The sequence below is a fragment of the Sminthopsis crassicaudata genome, chromosome 2 (genome assembly GCF_048593235.1).
Source record: "Sminthopsis crassicaudata isolate SCR6 chromosome 2, ASM4859323v1, whole genome shotgun sequence".
In the NCBI taxonomy this organism is placed as follows: Eukaryota; Metazoa; Chordata; class Mammalia; order Dasyuromorphia; family Dasyuridae; genus Sminthopsis; species Sminthopsis crassicaudata.
Genome location: NC_133618.1, coordinates 159843867 through 159861997, shown reverse-complemented (window position 1 = coordinate 159861997; position 18131 = coordinate 159843867). Strand labels below are relative to the sequence as shown.

Below are 18131 nucleotides of genomic sequence, written 5' to 3'. Positions count from 1 at the left end.
CAAGTAGACCCTGCTGCTAGATGATCCTGGGCAGGTCACTTAACCCCAAGTGCTTCAGCAAAAAATAATAATAATAATAAATATTTTCCTATTAATCTTGTGTCTTTTCCCTCTTGTGTCCACAGTAAAGTTCTAACAGATTGAGAAGCATGATGGTTGGAGAAATTTTTTTTCTCAAATTTGTCAGCTTTCTGCTGGAATTTCTACCCAAATCCTCTAGAATCACTTTTCACTTACTTTTTGTTTTATTCTTTTTTGTTCGGGGAAGGCAATAAGATAACCTCAGGCAGGTACAGGGTATGACCCATATAAAGAATATCCCAGTCAAAAACTGAGAAGTGCAATAAAGGGTCTTTCCTCCCCTACTTCTCTTTTTGCAAAAGTAAAAGGCTGCAGCTGACAAGGAACAAAACCTCAACTTGAAAATGGGTCCAGTTTGGAGTTGAGATTCAGTACTCTGATAATGGGAGAACGTTTCTTAATTAAGCGTGAAGGCTGATGCCTGTAATTGCCATAGCAGAATTGGAATGAATTAAAGTCTGGAGGGAAAAAAAGAGCCCATTTCTGGCTAAGCAGCTTCTCAAACCAAGTTCCCCTCACCCACTTGAGATGATTTGAAAACAAAACGGAAAAGAGCAAAAATTATAAATGAATGTTGCATTATCCTTTCAGCCCTGAGCTTCTCCTCCAATTGCAGGCATGACACTGATGAGCCCCTCCCCCCCTTCCCGGACCTCACTTCACTCCCGGTTTCCTTAGCTTTTTCTCTTTGTGTTTTAAGGCAATTGAGGGGAACTAGCATATGCTCCATTTAGATGTTGGCTTTTTCTTTTCCAATTGGTTCAGAGAGATCTATTTATTGGAGCTCAAACCTCAACTTCTGAACAATTGGCTTTAGTTTCTAAAGAGTGAAAACAATAAAGAAGACGACTCAAATTTCAGCTGAAAATATCTAATGAAAATCTCAATTATATGACACCGAATCCATTTCCTTCCTTTTACCTCCATGGGATATCATAAATTCATCATTTAACATTACTAAGGGGAGAAAATCTTCTAAATCACTATTTTTGCTTCTTTGAAGGCAGCAAAGTAATACAATGAATAGAGTATTGGACTAGAGACAGGAAGATTTATTTTTCTCTGTTCAAATCCAGCCTCAGACAAGCCCTGAGCAAGTCACTTAACCCTGTTTGCCTCAGTTTCCTCATCTATCAAATGAACTGGAGAAGGAAATGGCAAATTATTTCAATATCTTTGCCAAGAAAATCCCAAATGGTGCCATAAAGAATAGGTCAAGCCAGAAAGGACTGAACAATACAAAAAGGACTTCCTGAATATACAAGAAGGGGCTAACCTCTTAGGATTTATTACAACATAATCTTAAGAAGTACTATTATATAAGGAGAGGGTTGGATGTATAATTAGGAGACTGACATAAATTAGCTATGTTGTTATTGACTATCTACTTGATATCTCTGAGCTTTAGCTCCCTCATCTCTTAAAAAAATAATATTTGCACTGCTCACCTCACAGGATTATCATATAGAAAGTGTTTTAAGGGAAATACAAGAGTCTCCATGTATCAAATAAGCCAAATTGCCATCAGTCTCTTCAACTACCACTTTCAATCACTGAAACAACTGAAGACCAGGAAGTTCTCTCTACTAGTCAATGGGAGATATAGATATAATTTTATCAATGGAAATAACATCAATATTGTATGTACCCCATTAAAATATGATATCTTTGAGAGCTGAAATGTTTTTTAATCTTGCATTTCCAGTACTTGGTGCATAGGAAGTACTTAATAAATGTTTGTCAACTGACCAACATAAAGAAGATGTGCTACTATGTGCTTTGTCACTGCACTCTTAGGATTGTGGGACTGTTCCCTATGATTTGCTGCTGAAACTTCATGGATGAGTTGTCTCTTTATTAGAAAGTTAGCTCTTTCACAGAAGGGTCTATCTTCTTTTCTTTTGTAACCCCAGCATTAACTCAGGTGCTTTGCAGATAATAAGTGCTTAATGAGTGCTTTTTCTTTCACTCATTTCATTGTAAACCAGTAAAGCTTGACATAAATAAGGGCTGGAAAAGAAACACAAAATTGAGTATGTTAGTAGGAAAAAATGAGGCCTTCACAAATAATATTTAGTTGACTGAAGAATGTAGAGAAATGAAATCCTATATTTATTACCAAACACCCCCCCCAAAGGACCAAAAAAAAAATCCCTACTCAAAATAAAACCAAATAAGACTTGGTAAAATAAAACATCACTTACAGTTTATTTTACTTTCAAATCTAAATGATCAAGGTCATTCAAGATTACTTGGAAGATATAACAATAGAAATAACCCTTTTCAAAACTGTTTGATAATAAACATAATTCAAAAAACATGAATATATTTTGTTTTTCTTTGTATCCACAACATTTAGCGCACTGCCTAGTGCATGTTGTTCAGTTGTTTCAGTCATGTCCAATTCTTCATGACACTATTTGGGGATTTCTTCACAAAGATATTGAAATGGTTTGTCATTTCCTTCTCCAGTTCATTTTACAAATGTGGAAACTGAGGCAGGCAGGGCTAAGTGATTTGTCTAGAGTGACATAGATGGTAATTATTGAAACTGAATTTGAACTCAGGTCTTCCTGACTATACACCTGATGCTCTATTCACTGTGCCATCTAGCTGCTCTGCTTAATGCATAGTAATCACTTAAATGGCTTTTAACTGACATGCCAAAAGTTTTAGTTATCACATTAGAGTCTAGCATGAGGAGAGTCCCTGTGGATGATGAAATACTTGAGATGCTTTAACTTTTGGATGACTGATTAACGTCCAGTCCTCAGACACTGCAGAACTTCCTGGAGTAGATCTTTAATTGCTCATAGGAATCTGGCCTGTTCATCCACACAAAAAAGACAAAATGGATGAATTTCTATTTCCTAGATCTTAACATATATACGAACAGAAACCTTATAGAGCTTATCCAAAGAAGGAAAGCTGGCTAGACATATTTTGGGAAATGCTAAGTGTTTTTTACTGACCCAAGTTTCCATTATTGTAAAGGCCTAACTTTTTTTAAATTTAAACATTTTATCAATATTGCTATATGGTAGCAAAACTTTGAACAGTATTGTCTCTTGATAAACAGAGATGAACATTTTACTCAGAGGAAAAAAGGAAGGTGATAGACTTGTGAGTAAGTCATGACATAGGACCAATGAGAAATGTCAAAGGAGGATAGGATAAAAATATTATTCATGACTTGTATGACTTAAAAAAAAGATGAACTGCTCACATATTGTGAACAATGGTGTGATGAATGGACAAAGATGATAATCTGCTGGTTATCAGAATCAGGAAAAATCAAGGGAGGTCTCCAGCATTTGAGTGGATCTCCTGAGGCAAGAACAAGGTGAGCAGATATAGCAGATACAGCTGAAGTTATGAGCTGCATCATCGAGGGGAGTGCCTGAATTAATATGATCCCAGAACCATTTGAAGATTTGTGGACTCATCTATAAAAACTAGAGAGTCATATGGGTTATAGCTGTTACTGAGTAATTTGTTCTAACAATAATATAATTAATAGCTGCTATTGTTTATGAAACATTTTAAAATTGGCAAAAAAAAAACCTTTTGATACATTATTTCACTTGAAAGAACAACCAGCTGAGGTTCATCATTCCTATTTTACAGATGAGGAATCTAAAGCTCAGAAAGTTTAAATGATTTAATTGTAGCAGTCATTTTACAAGTGAGCAAGCTGTCTTAGAAAGGTCAGATGACTTAGTCAGATTCTCACTTCCAGCCAGTGTCTGAGGTGATGTGTATGGCTAGGAATTCCTGACTTCACATGCAGCATCCTTGGACAATGTCAGTTAATGAATGGATATTAAGCATCTACCATATGCTTTGCATTATATTAAGGCCTAAGAATACAAAAACATACAAAGAACACACCCTGCCTTCATGAAGCTTACAGTTTAATGGGGAAGAAAATAAGTAAACAAATATATATATGGACAATATATATGGATATATAGGAAACAAATAGGATAAATAGGAAACAACAGAAGACACAATATTGGGAAAGACTTCCTGTAAAAGAGGGATTTTTCATTGGGACTTAAAGGAAACCAGGGACGTCAGAAGGTAGAGATGAGAAGAGTGTTCCTGGCATGGGGTTTGGGGGGCCAGCTAGAAAAAATTTCAGGAGCCAATGGATGGAGTGTCTGTTTGGGGAAAAGCCAGCAGTTCTTTGTCACTGCATCAAACAGTACATCATGGGGAGTAAAGTATTAGAAGATTGAAAAGGCTGACTGGATGAGGTTATGAAGCGTTTTGAAAAAATTAAGGAAAACATTTTGATTTTTCTCCTTGAAGTGATAGAGAACTGGAGTGTTTTAAGTGGGGTGTATGTGGCTGTGTGTGAGAAAGACGGAAAGAGACAGAGAAAAGACACAGAGAGATAAACAAAGAGCAAGAGAGAGAGAAAGAGAGTCAGAGAGGAGGGAGAGAGAAAGAGAGACAGAGACAGACCAAGATGGAGACAGTGACAGAGATTGGACCTATAAGAAAATTACTTTGGCTGATTTGAGAGGATTGATTGGAGGAGGGAGAGACTTGAGGTAGGCTGACCCACCAGCAGGTTATTGCAGTAATCAAAGTGAGATGGGATAGTGTCAGAAGGGAAAACGGGGTACATATGAGATAAAACTGACAGGTTTTGGCAGCAGCTTAGTTTGGGGGTGAAAAGTATTGAGGAAATGAGAATAACTCCCAGATTATGAGCCTAAGGTGCTAGAAGGAAGGTGATGTCTTCTAATAACAGGGACGGTAGGAAAGAGGATGGTTTAGGGGAAAACAAAATGAGTTCCTTTTTGAACATGTTAGTTTAAGATGGATATTGGGCACTCAGGCAGTGAATTAAGAGAGATACTTTTCACTGTTTCTGATGCTTTCACTGGATGTACTTGGCACTTATTGCAAAAATCAAATAACCTTCTTAAGCTTTAGTTTTCATTCATCTGTGATACAAGACTTTATTTTCTTCTTTGAAATGTTTTGGGGGATGTATCAGAATGAAGTAGAGGCATTTTGCCAGTCTGGCCCCCTTTAAAAGGAGTGAGTTCTTCTCAAGGGAATTAGTAATTCAGGTGATGCTTACCACATGTATTGTATTGAGAGGCCTCCGAAAGGGTTAATGCACTTTGCTGAAATGAGTAGCTACTCCTACTCTTTTATTCTCGGACCCAGTCCAATATTTGGAATAGATTTGGAGTTTGGAGACAGGTGTTTCACATACGGAAAATACCATTATTCTTATCAGGGTGTATTATTGTTTCCCTGAGCCAGGTTGTCTGTTCAGTCATCTGCCAGCTTGGGTCTAGGAGCCCCAGGCAGGGTTCTCAGAGTGATACAGAAGTGCAGCAGGTCTGTTGGCCATCAAACTTCTATTCACAGAGTTGTTGCATTATTTGATGGCATCCTGTTGGAGAGAAAGGCAGGGAACAGCTTTGTAATGGAAACTTGGCACTGGGTGCATTATTTTTTTTTATTGCATGTGGCCTGAGCCTCTCGGTTGAGAAATGTTCCTTCATTTTGCTTACAATAGATACTCTGCTCTCTCTGAACAAGATTTTTTTCCTCTTCCTCTCCAAGTCTGAAATCATATAGATTGCATATGCACTGACATGTGAGCATGTATCCCCTCACTGTATCCTCTCCTCTTCCATTTCTTTTCTCCCCTTCCCCCCCACCCACTTAATTAGGCCAACATGCAATTTCCAGGGCCTGGAGATGCCCAAGCCAAGAATGCTATGGATCGGGGCCAAATGTTTTTGTTGACATTGCTAAAGTGGAGCTTCATGTAGCAGGACCTTCTAAAAAGCTGCGAAATTACAGCAAACTGGAAAGATGAGAACAGGGAATAATTCTCAAAAACTGTTCTGCAAGAACTACAAGGAAGCCCAAGAAAAAGGACCATTTATTCTCAAACTTTTTACAGTTACTAGAGCAAGACAGTGACTGTGCCCCTTACCTGGAGTTCTTTCCCCTCTCATCTCCACCTCCTGACCTCCCAGGTTTCCTTCAGATCTCAGTAAAATCCCACCTTTAATGTTAGTGCCTTCTTTCTGAGAGTGCCTCCAAGTTGCCCCATACAGATCTTGTTTGTACATAATTATTGCCTCCTCCACTAGATTGGGATTTTCTTGAGAGCAAAGACTGTCTCTTGTATCCTTGTATCCCCAGTGCATATAGTAGGCACATAATGAATGCTAATTGACTCAACATGATTTTCCCACTCACCATACCTCTAGTCCCCTCCTTCCAGGAAGGCAGTGACTATTGATACCATATTGCCCTACAGAGGCAACTATCCTCTGTCACCACAGATTGCGTCCAAGCCCCTAATTTTACAGAAGGAGAAACTGAGGCACAGAGTGTGCCCCAAGTGACTTGCCCCAAGAGAGTTTAAAGGTAGAATTTGAACACAGGTCTTTCAATTCCAAATTGAGGTGCAGAAAAGGAAGCCCAGTCATTGTATTATAAACTTCTTTTATATCTCCAACACTTAGCATAGTGCCTAATATATAATAGATATTTAATAAATGCTGAGTGCTCTATTTACTGTGCAATGGGCACATGGTGGATAATAACCATTATTAGCCGATGTTAATCATCATTAAATCTTAATCACATGAGAACAGGGACTAGTTTTTGTGTCTTTTTTAAAATCACCATTACTTAGGGCAGTATCTGGCAAATAGTAGTAGGTGCTTAATAAATGACTGATGGATGTATTTACCCAATGGGCCCTCACAGGAGAAGGATTTGCTGTTTTGTGCCTTTTCTGCAAAGCTTTGTAGGAACTGTTTATTTGATGTCTGTTCCTCTCTACCCTATTGCTTATTTCACTCATACTTGTTTTTGTGCATGTCCACACATGCTACTTTGCATTTGCCTTTGTAGATCCTTCAAAGAGGTTGGGAAGTAAATAGAAACCTGGGCTTAGACGCAGAAAGAGCTGAGTTCAAATGTGGTCTCACACGCTGACCAGTCATACGACTGTGAGCAAACCATGCAACTTCTCAGAAGCTTAGTTTCTTTAATTGTAATCATAATTAACTGATCATAATATCACTTACCTCACAGGGTGGTTGTGAGAATCAAATGAGATAATATTTGTAAAGTGCTTAGCACAGGGCCTGGCTTATAATAGGCCTTTCATAAATGCTTGCTCCTTCCCCTTAATGAATCTCATGGCTGTCCATGTGTTCTGGCAGGCTGTAACCTTGAATGAGCCCAGTGGAAAGGGTGCTGGATTTAGATGGGAAGCTTGGGTTCAAAACATTATAGCTGCCAGCAAGGCACTGAAACTCTCTGAGCCCAATAATTCATTTATAAGATCGCTGCCTTTTATTTCTTTGCTTGCTATGATAAATATAATCACTGTGTAAAACATTTTGCAAATACTTCTTTATTTCTTTGTCACTTTTTCCATCTGTAAAATGGCTCTAACAATAATTGCTTCTGTTTATCCTCTCCTGAGAACAAATGAAACAAGATATGAGCCTACGTTGAGTAAATAAAGAAGATATGTAATTATAAGGGATTGCTGTTATTTTTGGACTGTCTGATGTTCAACTATTGCGGCTTCATCTGACTATATTCTAAACTTTGAAACAGAGATTTATTTGCCAGTTAGAAGTGTTCAAGGGCATTGCTTTTTCCATCTCCAGTTATTGAAGGTGTTTAATCAGTAGTGTGGTCCAGGACTCTTACATAATAATTGAGCTTGTTTTTCTGCATCAGAAGCTCCACATCAGTTTTGTGTGTTCTACTAGAGTCCGAGTTAGAGAATTCGAAGGGACTCAGCTACTTATATCTTCTGTAAGGCCTTTACGATTTCAATTTAGTGAATCCTTAGGAACAATGAACTCTACTCATTTGTCAGCTTTATCAAACAACCAAACAGGCAATTTATTCAATGGGCAAAATTAATATAGTGTCATGACTTTGATCTACTTCACTTTAGCTTTCTCCCTTCCCCAAAAAAGATTATTCTTAGTTTCCTTAGTATATGGCATGGGATTAAACTATTTATTAATTCACATCTAGGAGGTAGCTGTTATTGGAAATAGCCTCATTGCTTCTGCTGGATGATCCATTTCAGACAAGGCAGGGCATATTCCAATTACACCTTCATTGTGAGATGAATTATGCTAGCCATTTCACATTGGTCTCAATTGTACAGTGTTACATTTTAGTAATCTAGGACTGATTGAAATTACTGATGTTCATTAATATGCATGTGATGTTTAACATATATCATGAGCCATCTGTGACACCTGATTATTTAGTTAAGTATTTAAGAATGTCAAATGAATGCTATGGGTTGCTCTTGATTGTGGAACCAGATACCCCCTTTAGCCTTTTATGAAAAATATTACTTTTCTTAAATTATACAGCTTTCTGCAATTATCAGCTCTGTTTATCTGCCTACTTATATGATTTAATATAAGGATAACATTTCTGGTATCCCTGTTGATTTTTCCCTTCAAAGGATTAGGCACAAATGAATTTTGTTATTACATTTATAATTTCACTCACTCATTCATTCAACAGCCCTTTATGTAGGTCACTCTACTTGGAGAAGGATAAAAAAAAACAAACAAACACTAAAATAATTTAAGATGTGGCCCTTGTTTCTGAGGAACTTGAAATGTAGCAACATTACTGAAGACAATGGAAGAATTCTATATCTTTTAGGTGTGAGCATACATGTGTATGTGTGTGTGTGTGTGTCTGCATGTATGAATTTTATACAAGTGAAAAAATGGATGGAAGAAAGAGGTCTGAGTCCGTGTTTAAAAAAATTCTCACTGTTCTCTATAATCCCTGACCCTTTTTAAGAGCAAGGGTTTATTATAGTGTATTTAATTGATTGCATTGGACTGTTCTTGAAGATCTCTGTAGTGCACATGTCTTTTGTGAGGGTTGTTAATATACAACGAAATAAGTGAGTATACTTAGAGGTACAGATGGTCTTGTCACAATCTATGCTGGCATTCTTATAGGTAACTATAACTTGGAACACATCAAAGAAGTAGAGAGGATGCTCAGGTCATATATATATCTCTTCAGTCATCATATCCATTAATTTTTCTTAAAGTGGAACTTTAAGAGATATGCCAGAAAATGAGCCAATCATATAGGAGTTTTCAAGACATTGAATAAGTAGTATATCAGTCACTGTATAAGACATTCACATTATTTAGATAATATAATCTGATGATGTAGAGGAAGGGACAGGAATGAGATTGTATTCCAGATTAGGCTGCGCCATTATTATCTAGCTGTTTTACCATAGGTAACTTTTTGATGTCTTTGGAATTCAGTCTCTTTATCTGTAAAATGATGTATTTAAACTCTAAGAATATTTCAGTTCTGAAAAATCTGTAATCTGTGATCACAATTCATGTCAATTAGGTGATGATAATAGAAAGTACCTTGGCCTAAATGAATATGGCATTTACTATTATAAATGTAAATATATTTATATATATATTATATATGTATATATACATGCATATATGGATATAGTAAATGTATTTAAAACATAGTATATAACATGTATCATATATATTATATCTCCAAGTACAGTGTCCCAGACAATTCTCTCAGACTATGAATTAAAGACATTTGTCTGTACTCTTGGAAAGTATCCATCCTGAACCAGCACTTCTTTTCTTTCCCTAAAACACATTCAATGAACATATTTTTTGTTTTGTCTTAGCTTTTCCCATTTATGCAATTTGATGTAGCTACTGTGAGGAAGGTGAGTTAATGTCAGTGTGGATGAGGTAATATACTGTCTTGGATGGGCATTTAGGGCTTCTCAAATGCCCATGCTAATTCCCCTTAACATTGTCTCCTTTTCTGATATGACACCTTTATGTGCATTGGAAATGCCTCTGCCTTGGAAATAGGTAGCTTGGCATCAACTTCCAAATGGGAACCTATTAAAGAAAACAAGGTCTAAGGAATTTACAGCTTTCTGCTTCTAATGAGAAAGGGCTAGCTACTCTAATGCTCACTTATGAAAGGCAAAAGACAGGGAGGAAATACACTAAGAGCCCCAGATTCGGGGCAGTGGGAGGATAAGTTGTAAGACAATTTTGCAAAAATGTTCCGTGCTCTTGGTTTATCAACTTTATCCCAGGTGGCACCTAATGCCTGAAACCCAGTATTTCTTACATATTGCCAGGATCAAACTGCATTGGGAAAGTGGTTGAAATGTTTCTATTTGTCCTGTAAAGATCAAAGGTGGAATTTGGGGGCTCCTAAATGCAATTATATGTGATCCCTGCCCTCCAAGAGCTTTTAGGCTAATGAGAAGAAGGTACATAGAGCAAGAACTGATGTGAGGTGTATAGATCAAAACAGTTCTTAAAAAAAAATTAACGTGTCATTCTTGCCCATCAAAAGCACATAATCCAGAAGAGAGAATTAAATTCTGAAACCAGAAATACTTTGAGTTTTTTATTCTGCATTTACCTATGAAAGTACCTCAGTTTTAATAGAGTCACATCCCTGACTGCTTTTTTTACTTTAGAGAGGAGCTTATAGGCATAATAATAGTATTTCATTGTGGTTTGGATTACTTTTCTTTTCCTTTCTTAGTCCCTACTGCACTCAATAGTTCATCTCAAAGCTGCCAAACAATTGCAATTTATATCAAAGAGTCAATCTCCTCTCTGTTCACCCTTCTCTCTTTACCCTTTCTCCCTTTTCTTTCTTCATCCCCAAATACTTTTCAGAGCCATCTTCATTTCTAAACTGCCTCAGCTCCTATCTCTTTAGACCCTAGCTTCTTAAACTGTGGGTTGCAACTGAATGTGAGGGTTATGATATTATGATTTATTATAAATAAATGTTTGCTTTGTATACTCATTTTTATATCTATATATCTGGCATCATATAAAGATTTCTTAGGTGAAAAAGGATCATGAGTGAAAAAGTTTAAGAAGCCCAGCCTAGATTACTTTCTCAACTTGTTAAAATACACAACATAACATTTCCTCCAATTGAGTCTGAGGATGGCTTTTTTCCTGTCATGTAGCGAACAGAAGTCAGGAGACTGAGGTGAGAATCATAATTCTGATCTCAGGCCGGCTCACTTAATCTGAATCTCAGTCCCCAGCATCATTTTCATTTTTCTATTATGTATAATCTTCCCATTTTAAAATGTAAGCTCCTTGAGGGCAGGGATTGTTTATAACCGTTTTTCCAGATCTTAACATAATGTCCAGCATGCTTGTTATTGTCAGGTTTTTTTTCAGTTATTTGTAACTCTTTATGACCATATTTAGGATTTTTCTTGGTGAAGATACTAGAGTAAATTATCCTTTTCCAGCTCATTTTATAGATGAGGAAACTGAAGCAGTGTTAAGTAACTTGCCCAGAGTCATACAACTAGTAAGTGTTTGAGACCAGATTTGAATTTAGAATTTAACTTCAGACTATATCACTTACCTGCTTTATTTAATCTACTATCTAGCCTGGTCTTCTCTGATGTCCTTGACTTTGCATACAGAATTGTGATGTGATCTTTTTCCTTTTTTATGACTAGTTAATAATTGTCATAACAATACCTTATATTTTTAATTGATCTGTATTTGTTAAGATATTTTCATGTATATTATCTCATTTGGTTCCATGCTTAAAATGGGCAGAGATTATTCAATTACAAAGGAGGAAACAGGCTTAATTTGCTTTAGATCAGTCAATCAGTCACGATGCATTTATTAAACACCTACTTTGCAACAGGCAGTTAGGGGGACATAAACAAAGGCAAAAGACAGCCCCTATTATCAAGGGTTTTTTGAGGGAAATGCTTTGTAAATCAACAAAGCTCCTTACAAATCTAAACTAATAATCATAGCAAAAATGGTTCAAAAATTAAATGGCATAGAGACTGGCCAACTGTTTACATTGGAGAGTGGTTTGTTACAGTTTTTATGGAGGAGGCCGTACAATAGTAAGGAGGTAGAGATAGGTCCAATGTTTCTATTGCTATAGGGAGCTCTCAATGGTGAACTTCTCTCAGAATAGAGGAGTTCCTTTTCGTGCTACTTATTTAAGAGAATTTCTTAAGTCATTGAGTGGTTAAATGACTTGCCATGGGTAACAGAGACAGTATGTATCCCAAGTCAGAACTTAAACTTAACTCTTCTTGACTCTGGGGATTTAAGGACACACTGTCTTTCAATTAAATAACCATAGTGGCTTGACTTGACCTAGTTATAATAAGAACAACTATAATTGATATATTCATTCCAGGCTCAGGGTTTACATTCTTTATTATGGTAGCAGCATGAGGCTAAAATAAGTTACAAAGGAAATCTTTTGTCCTTTGATCAAGTCTAGTCATTCTCAACCTTTTTGGTCTCAGGATCTCTTTACACTCTTAAAAAATTATTGTGGGCCTCAAAGAGCTTTTATTCATGTGGGTTATATCTATTGATGTTTTCCATATTTGAAATTAAAATGAAAAATTGTAATGAATATTAATTAAATAATTATAACAAATCAATTACATATTAACATAAATAACATGTTTAATAAAAATTATTATTTTTCAAAACAAAAGAAATTAGCAGGAAAACTTGAATTGTTTTACTTTTTTTTCCCTAAATCTCATTAATGTCTGGCTTAATAAAAGACATCTGGATTCTCATATCTGCTTCTGCATTCAATCTGTTGCGATATATTTTCTCAGCTGAAAGAAAATATGGCCTCAAATATAGGGAGAGTTGAAAAGGGAAGAGTATTTTAATAGGTAAATAACATCTTAGTTTTATTAGAAAAATAATTCTGACCTCAAAGATCCTCAACAAAGGTCTTGGGGACCTCCAGGGAATACTGTCCACATTTTAAGAACCCTTGATCTAGTCTCTAACATTATCCTGAGATTATTTTTCTTGGTTTTGTTCTGGATAACATATATATTCATACTCAGATCAATACTTGTTAGTTGTACTTGACTACATATATTTGGAGATTCCTTTCTATCTCCTATGTCAAACTGTGCTTGATGTACTAAAAGGTAGACTGTACTTTCAAAGCCAGTAAAGCAGAGGCAGTGTTAACTGAGAACTGGACAGGGTTATAGGTCATGTTTGTTTGTTTGTTTTTTTAATACAAGGTTAAAATGCTGAGTGATCCTGAATAAAACGAATTGACGTGTTTGAGCCCTCTCAAACAAGGATGATTCTGTTGACATACCCCAAGGACATGATTGTTAAAAGTAATACTGCTTCTAAAGCATTTGGCTTATAATAATAATAGGGCTATTTTCTCTTTCTCTATAGGTTATTATATCTTTGACTATATGGAAACAAGTGACAAGTGGAGCGGGAGAAGATTACTGCAAGAGAATACTACCTTGATTCCAGAGAATACAGAACCTTTGCATGGTAAAAACTGCACTGACCCTGGTAAGAATGAGCTGGCTACTTATTTTCCAACTATGGTAGTATCTTTCAAATGCTGATTCCACAGGCACACTGTATTAGGGGGATAATTGATTGAAAAAGCGTTTTGTGGTTTCCTATTCTTCCTTATTTGAATTCCAAGTAGGTGGTTCAAAGAGAGAGAAAGATGTTCCATAATAATTTCTGCCAGTTGGTAAAAGGATTTATAGGTTAAAAATCCCATTGTTCTGTTAGCAACGTGGGCTGCATGCTTAATCCATTTTTTATCTATCTGTTGGAGCAGAGTAAAGATGAAATGAAAATAGAGGATATCATTTTTACCCATCTGATGGAGTGGCAGGTGTTGATAAATGAGTGTGTAAGGTTTTTACTATGTTGACCCATGGCAGGCAGTTGGAGTGCATTAGGGATTTAAAATTACCTTAACACTGTGGGGAATAAGTAGGAATCCTTTCCTTTATTTACCTTCTTTACATGAATAGCCTATAAGTATAAGAATAAAATAAGTAAAGATGCCATAAAAAATGGTATGTTGTAGTCCTCCATAATAGGTCTAAATCACAACCAGGAACTTAAAATTATTGGGCCAGTATGGCAGTTATGTTAAGGGTTATTCTTGAGGGGTAGTTGTGGTGGTGACTTTATTTTTTAAAATTTCATTGTTGCACTTTTCCTCTAGAAAATTTGAGGTACTTTAAGAGCAAACTTTAGACATAGTACATCCGAACTTTGATATCATTTTTAAAATATGGGAGACAAGAAAGGAAAAGAGGAAATATCCAGAAGTTTTAGAAAGTACTCCAAAGACAAGTTATTTTTAAATGTTATTAATTTATGGAATAAAGCAAGCATTTCCATAACATAATATAATAAAAATGGAAATTGCACATGAAATTACAAATATATTATGTCCAACTTGCTATTCATTTTAAATATACCACAAAGTTATCATGGAAATATTTTTTTCCTTTCCTTTCCCTCCATCCTAGAGACAGCAACCACAAATACACACACACACACACACACACACATACACACAAATGTGTGTTTATGTCTCTCTCTCTCTCTCTCTCTCTCTCTCTCTCTCAATATATATATATATATATATATATATATATATATACACACATATATATAATATGTATCTGCTTATATATATGTATGTATGTGTGTGTGTGTATATATATATATATATATATTTATATATATATATATCTGCTTATCAGTTCTTTATATAAATGCAGATAGTGTCTTTATTCATATGCCTTTTTTAGCTACTTTGGGCACTTATAATTGTCCAAATAACTTATTTGCTTAAAGTTATTCTTAAAACAATAGGGATATTGTATACAATATTCTTTTGGATCTACTCATTTCACTTTTCATTATTTCATGTAAGTCTTTCCATGTTTTTCTAAGATCATTGAGCTTATCATCTCTTACAGAACAGTAGTGCTTCATCAACAATCATATACCACAACTTGTTCAGCTATTCTCCAATTGATAGGCATCCCTGCAATTTGTAGTTCTTTGCCACCACAAAGAGAGGTGCTACAAACATTTCAGAACATATAGGTTCTTTTCCATTTTCCATAATAATTTTTGAAAATAGACCTAGTAATAGTATTAGTGGATCACAGGGTATAAGTAATTCAAAAACTCTTTTGTATAATTCTAGATTGTTCTTCAAAATAGTTGGATAAGTTCACAATTCTACCAGCAATGAATTAGTATCCTAATTTTTCAACATACCAAGTTCTTAGTAGATGGAACTTTTTGCTAGGGCTGTTGGTGGTAGGTTTGACAGGATGCTTTGAAGCTTCACTGGCGCTATCCCTCTAAATTGTGATATCTTTTCTAGAATTTAATGTTGTTCTGATGGCCTTAGCTTTCATGTACTTTAAGTCATGGGCAACATGGCAAATATTTGGCCCCAAATTCAGAGGTCAACTAGGTTTTTATGTTATTTCCAAAGACACAAAATATGAGACAGTTGCAACATTCTATTTTTTTTCATAGTTCACGTTCTCATTGTCCATTAAGTGGACTCAAAAGTAGTTATCTAATTCTGTAGAGATTTTGCAAGTGGAACTGATTGAATAGATTCCAGCAAAAGACCGTGTCCTTCATAGCAACCTAGTATCTGAGTGGGCCCTAATGAAGAACAAACTGAACCTGTAGAATTAATTTGTATTGACAGAATTATCTTGTGCTGACATTTATCTTATATTAAGTCCAATTGTTATCTTATACAACCTGAAGGTTAAGCTGTAGATGTCAATTCTTGAGACTATCCTATCCTATATCCCATTTAAACAGAATGTACATGACTATCAGTTGATTAAATTACATCAGTTAGATATAGTTAGCACACTTAGAATATTAGAATTAGTAGCAGTTAGAATAGTAGCACACTTTAGCACACTTTACTCTGGATTCTTTCCCATAAAAGGTCCCACCTCTCCCCTTGTTAATTATGAGTTCTGGTAGGTAACTTTTCTGACTTGCTGAGTGTCACAGTAAAGCTTTGTCCCTTGATCTGAAGATGGTTTGAGCCTGTGAATTCAATCCTGATCACTCCCCACCTTTAAGACTTCTTGTACCCTGTCATTTTTATTAGATCTCATTAGAGCCTCCAAGGTGATAGCTGAAATATTGAGAGGAGATGTCTGGTGTCTACTTTTATGGAAATATTGACATATCTTTTCCCCAACATCATGTAACAAAATCAGACTTAATTTTTTAACCATGTAAAGAATTATTAAATGTGGAGAAAGTACATGTTGGCTAAATATTGAAAATAGCATGCCTGGTTCCTAATCCCTAATAGCATTTTCAGAACACTTGAATAGTTCATCTTTATTTTTAAATACAATGGGATTAGTTATTGAGTTTTCTTTCCTTTTTTTGCTAAGCAGTACAATAAAAATTTGCATTCCACAGTAAAATCCAATAGAGAAACCTATTTTTCCCCCTTTTCTAGAGTCATGTAAATAATTTTCCTGTTATATTCAATTGGGTTGTCAGCATTCAATGGCTTCATTGAGCTTATATTTTATTGGATAAAGCATTAGAAATAGGTAAATATGAAATAATATCAGAAGGGAAAATATTAACAATGTGGGGATGGTGTCAGAAAAGATTTGAAGAAGGAGGTAACCACTTGAATTTGAGGTTCTAGGAGATGGAGGTGAGATAGGATAACATTCCAGGACAACTAACTGGATTAGTGAAGTAATTGATTGCCTCAAAAAGGGCAATTCTTGATTCTTCTAGTTGTTAATCTTTTTCTCTTTCCTTAATTTTTGTATTTATTTATTTTTATTTATTATGTTGCAAGCTATACGGTTCTCTTTCTTTTCCAACTTCCCTTCCTCCACCCAGCCCCTAAATAGAAGTACATATGAATTCCTTGCTTGAAAACTGGGGTTTTACAGGTAGCACTGTGGACTAGTACTTGGAGCATTAGATTTACATTCAGGAAGTTCTGGTTCAAAACCTGCCTCAAATATTTACTAACAGTATATCCTTAGTGAGTACTTCACCTTTTTTTTGCCTTAGTTTCCTCACATGTGAAATATGGATAATAATGATAGTTCCTTTATATAGCATATGTTATTTGGTTGGTTATTGTTCTTTATACTTGAAAAAAATCAAAATGACAATGTTGTAGGTAGTACTTAATTTTGTAAACCTTAAATAAATAAAATAAATGTTAGCTCTTATTTATTATTGTTTTTGTTATTTTTCAAGATTTTGGAACTTTGTATTATCACTGCACAGTAGGAATTTAATAAATAGTCATGAAATTGAATTGATTGGGAAAATACATGTTTGGAATGAGTTTTTATTCACTTTTTGAAAGGTTCTGCCTGGTGGTACTTTGGGTAAAAGTTTTCTGCTTGGATATATCTTTTGCCATAAAAATTTTTTCATAACAGATATCATCTGGTTTAATAGCATTTCATAAAATTTTATAAAATATATTTATAAAATAAGTTTTAAGATTATAAATTATAAAACTTTAGAATTAAAAGTTAAGTTGGAGATTTAAAAAATCTAATCCCCCTTCTTTTATAAATTAAAAAAAAAAAAAAAAAAGACAAATCAAGAAGAGAGAAATTACTTCCCTAAATCTCATAACTAGTGATTGGTAAAAATAGGGCAAGAAACAAGATCTTCAGATTCTCAGGCTCCTGCTCTTTCCACAAGTGTGCACTTACTTTAAAATAAGATTATATTACATTAGCCAAGAATAAAGACAATTTTAGGTACAGACTCTGAGATAGTCACCTGTTTGTACAATAGAGCCGATTTTTTAACCTGATATAGTTTAATACGCTCTGCCTTTTCTAGAATATATGTGGAGTCTTATGTTTAATCTGGGATGCCACATTTTAGGAACAACATTGATAAGTGGAAACTAGCTAATGGAGGGTAACCAGGAAGACAAAGGACCTGGAGTTCATATCATGGGAGGAGTCATTTGAAGAATTGAGGATAGTTAGCCCAGAAAAGAAAATCATGATTGGGGGTAGATTAGGATGTAGACACTTAATAGCAATGTTCTAGTATTTGAAGGGTTGATATACAGAAGAGGGATTTAGATTTGTTTTGTTT

General features: G+C 35.3%; 1 protein-coding gene across 2 annotated transcripts in view; it reads left to right on the top strand.

Moving 5' to 3' along the window:
* Positions 1 to 18131, top strand: part of SLC24A3 (solute carrier family 24 member 3) — a 715880-nt gene that overhangs the window by 80597 nt on the left and 617152 nt on the right. For both annotated transcript variants that reach the window (XM_074287758.1, XM_074287757.1), the window contains exon 2: positions 13389 to 13514. In XM_074287758.1, the coding sequence (XP_074143859.1) occupies positions 13389 to 13514 (126 nt within the window). The remainder of the gene's footprint in view (positions 1 to 13388; positions 13515 to 18131) is intronic.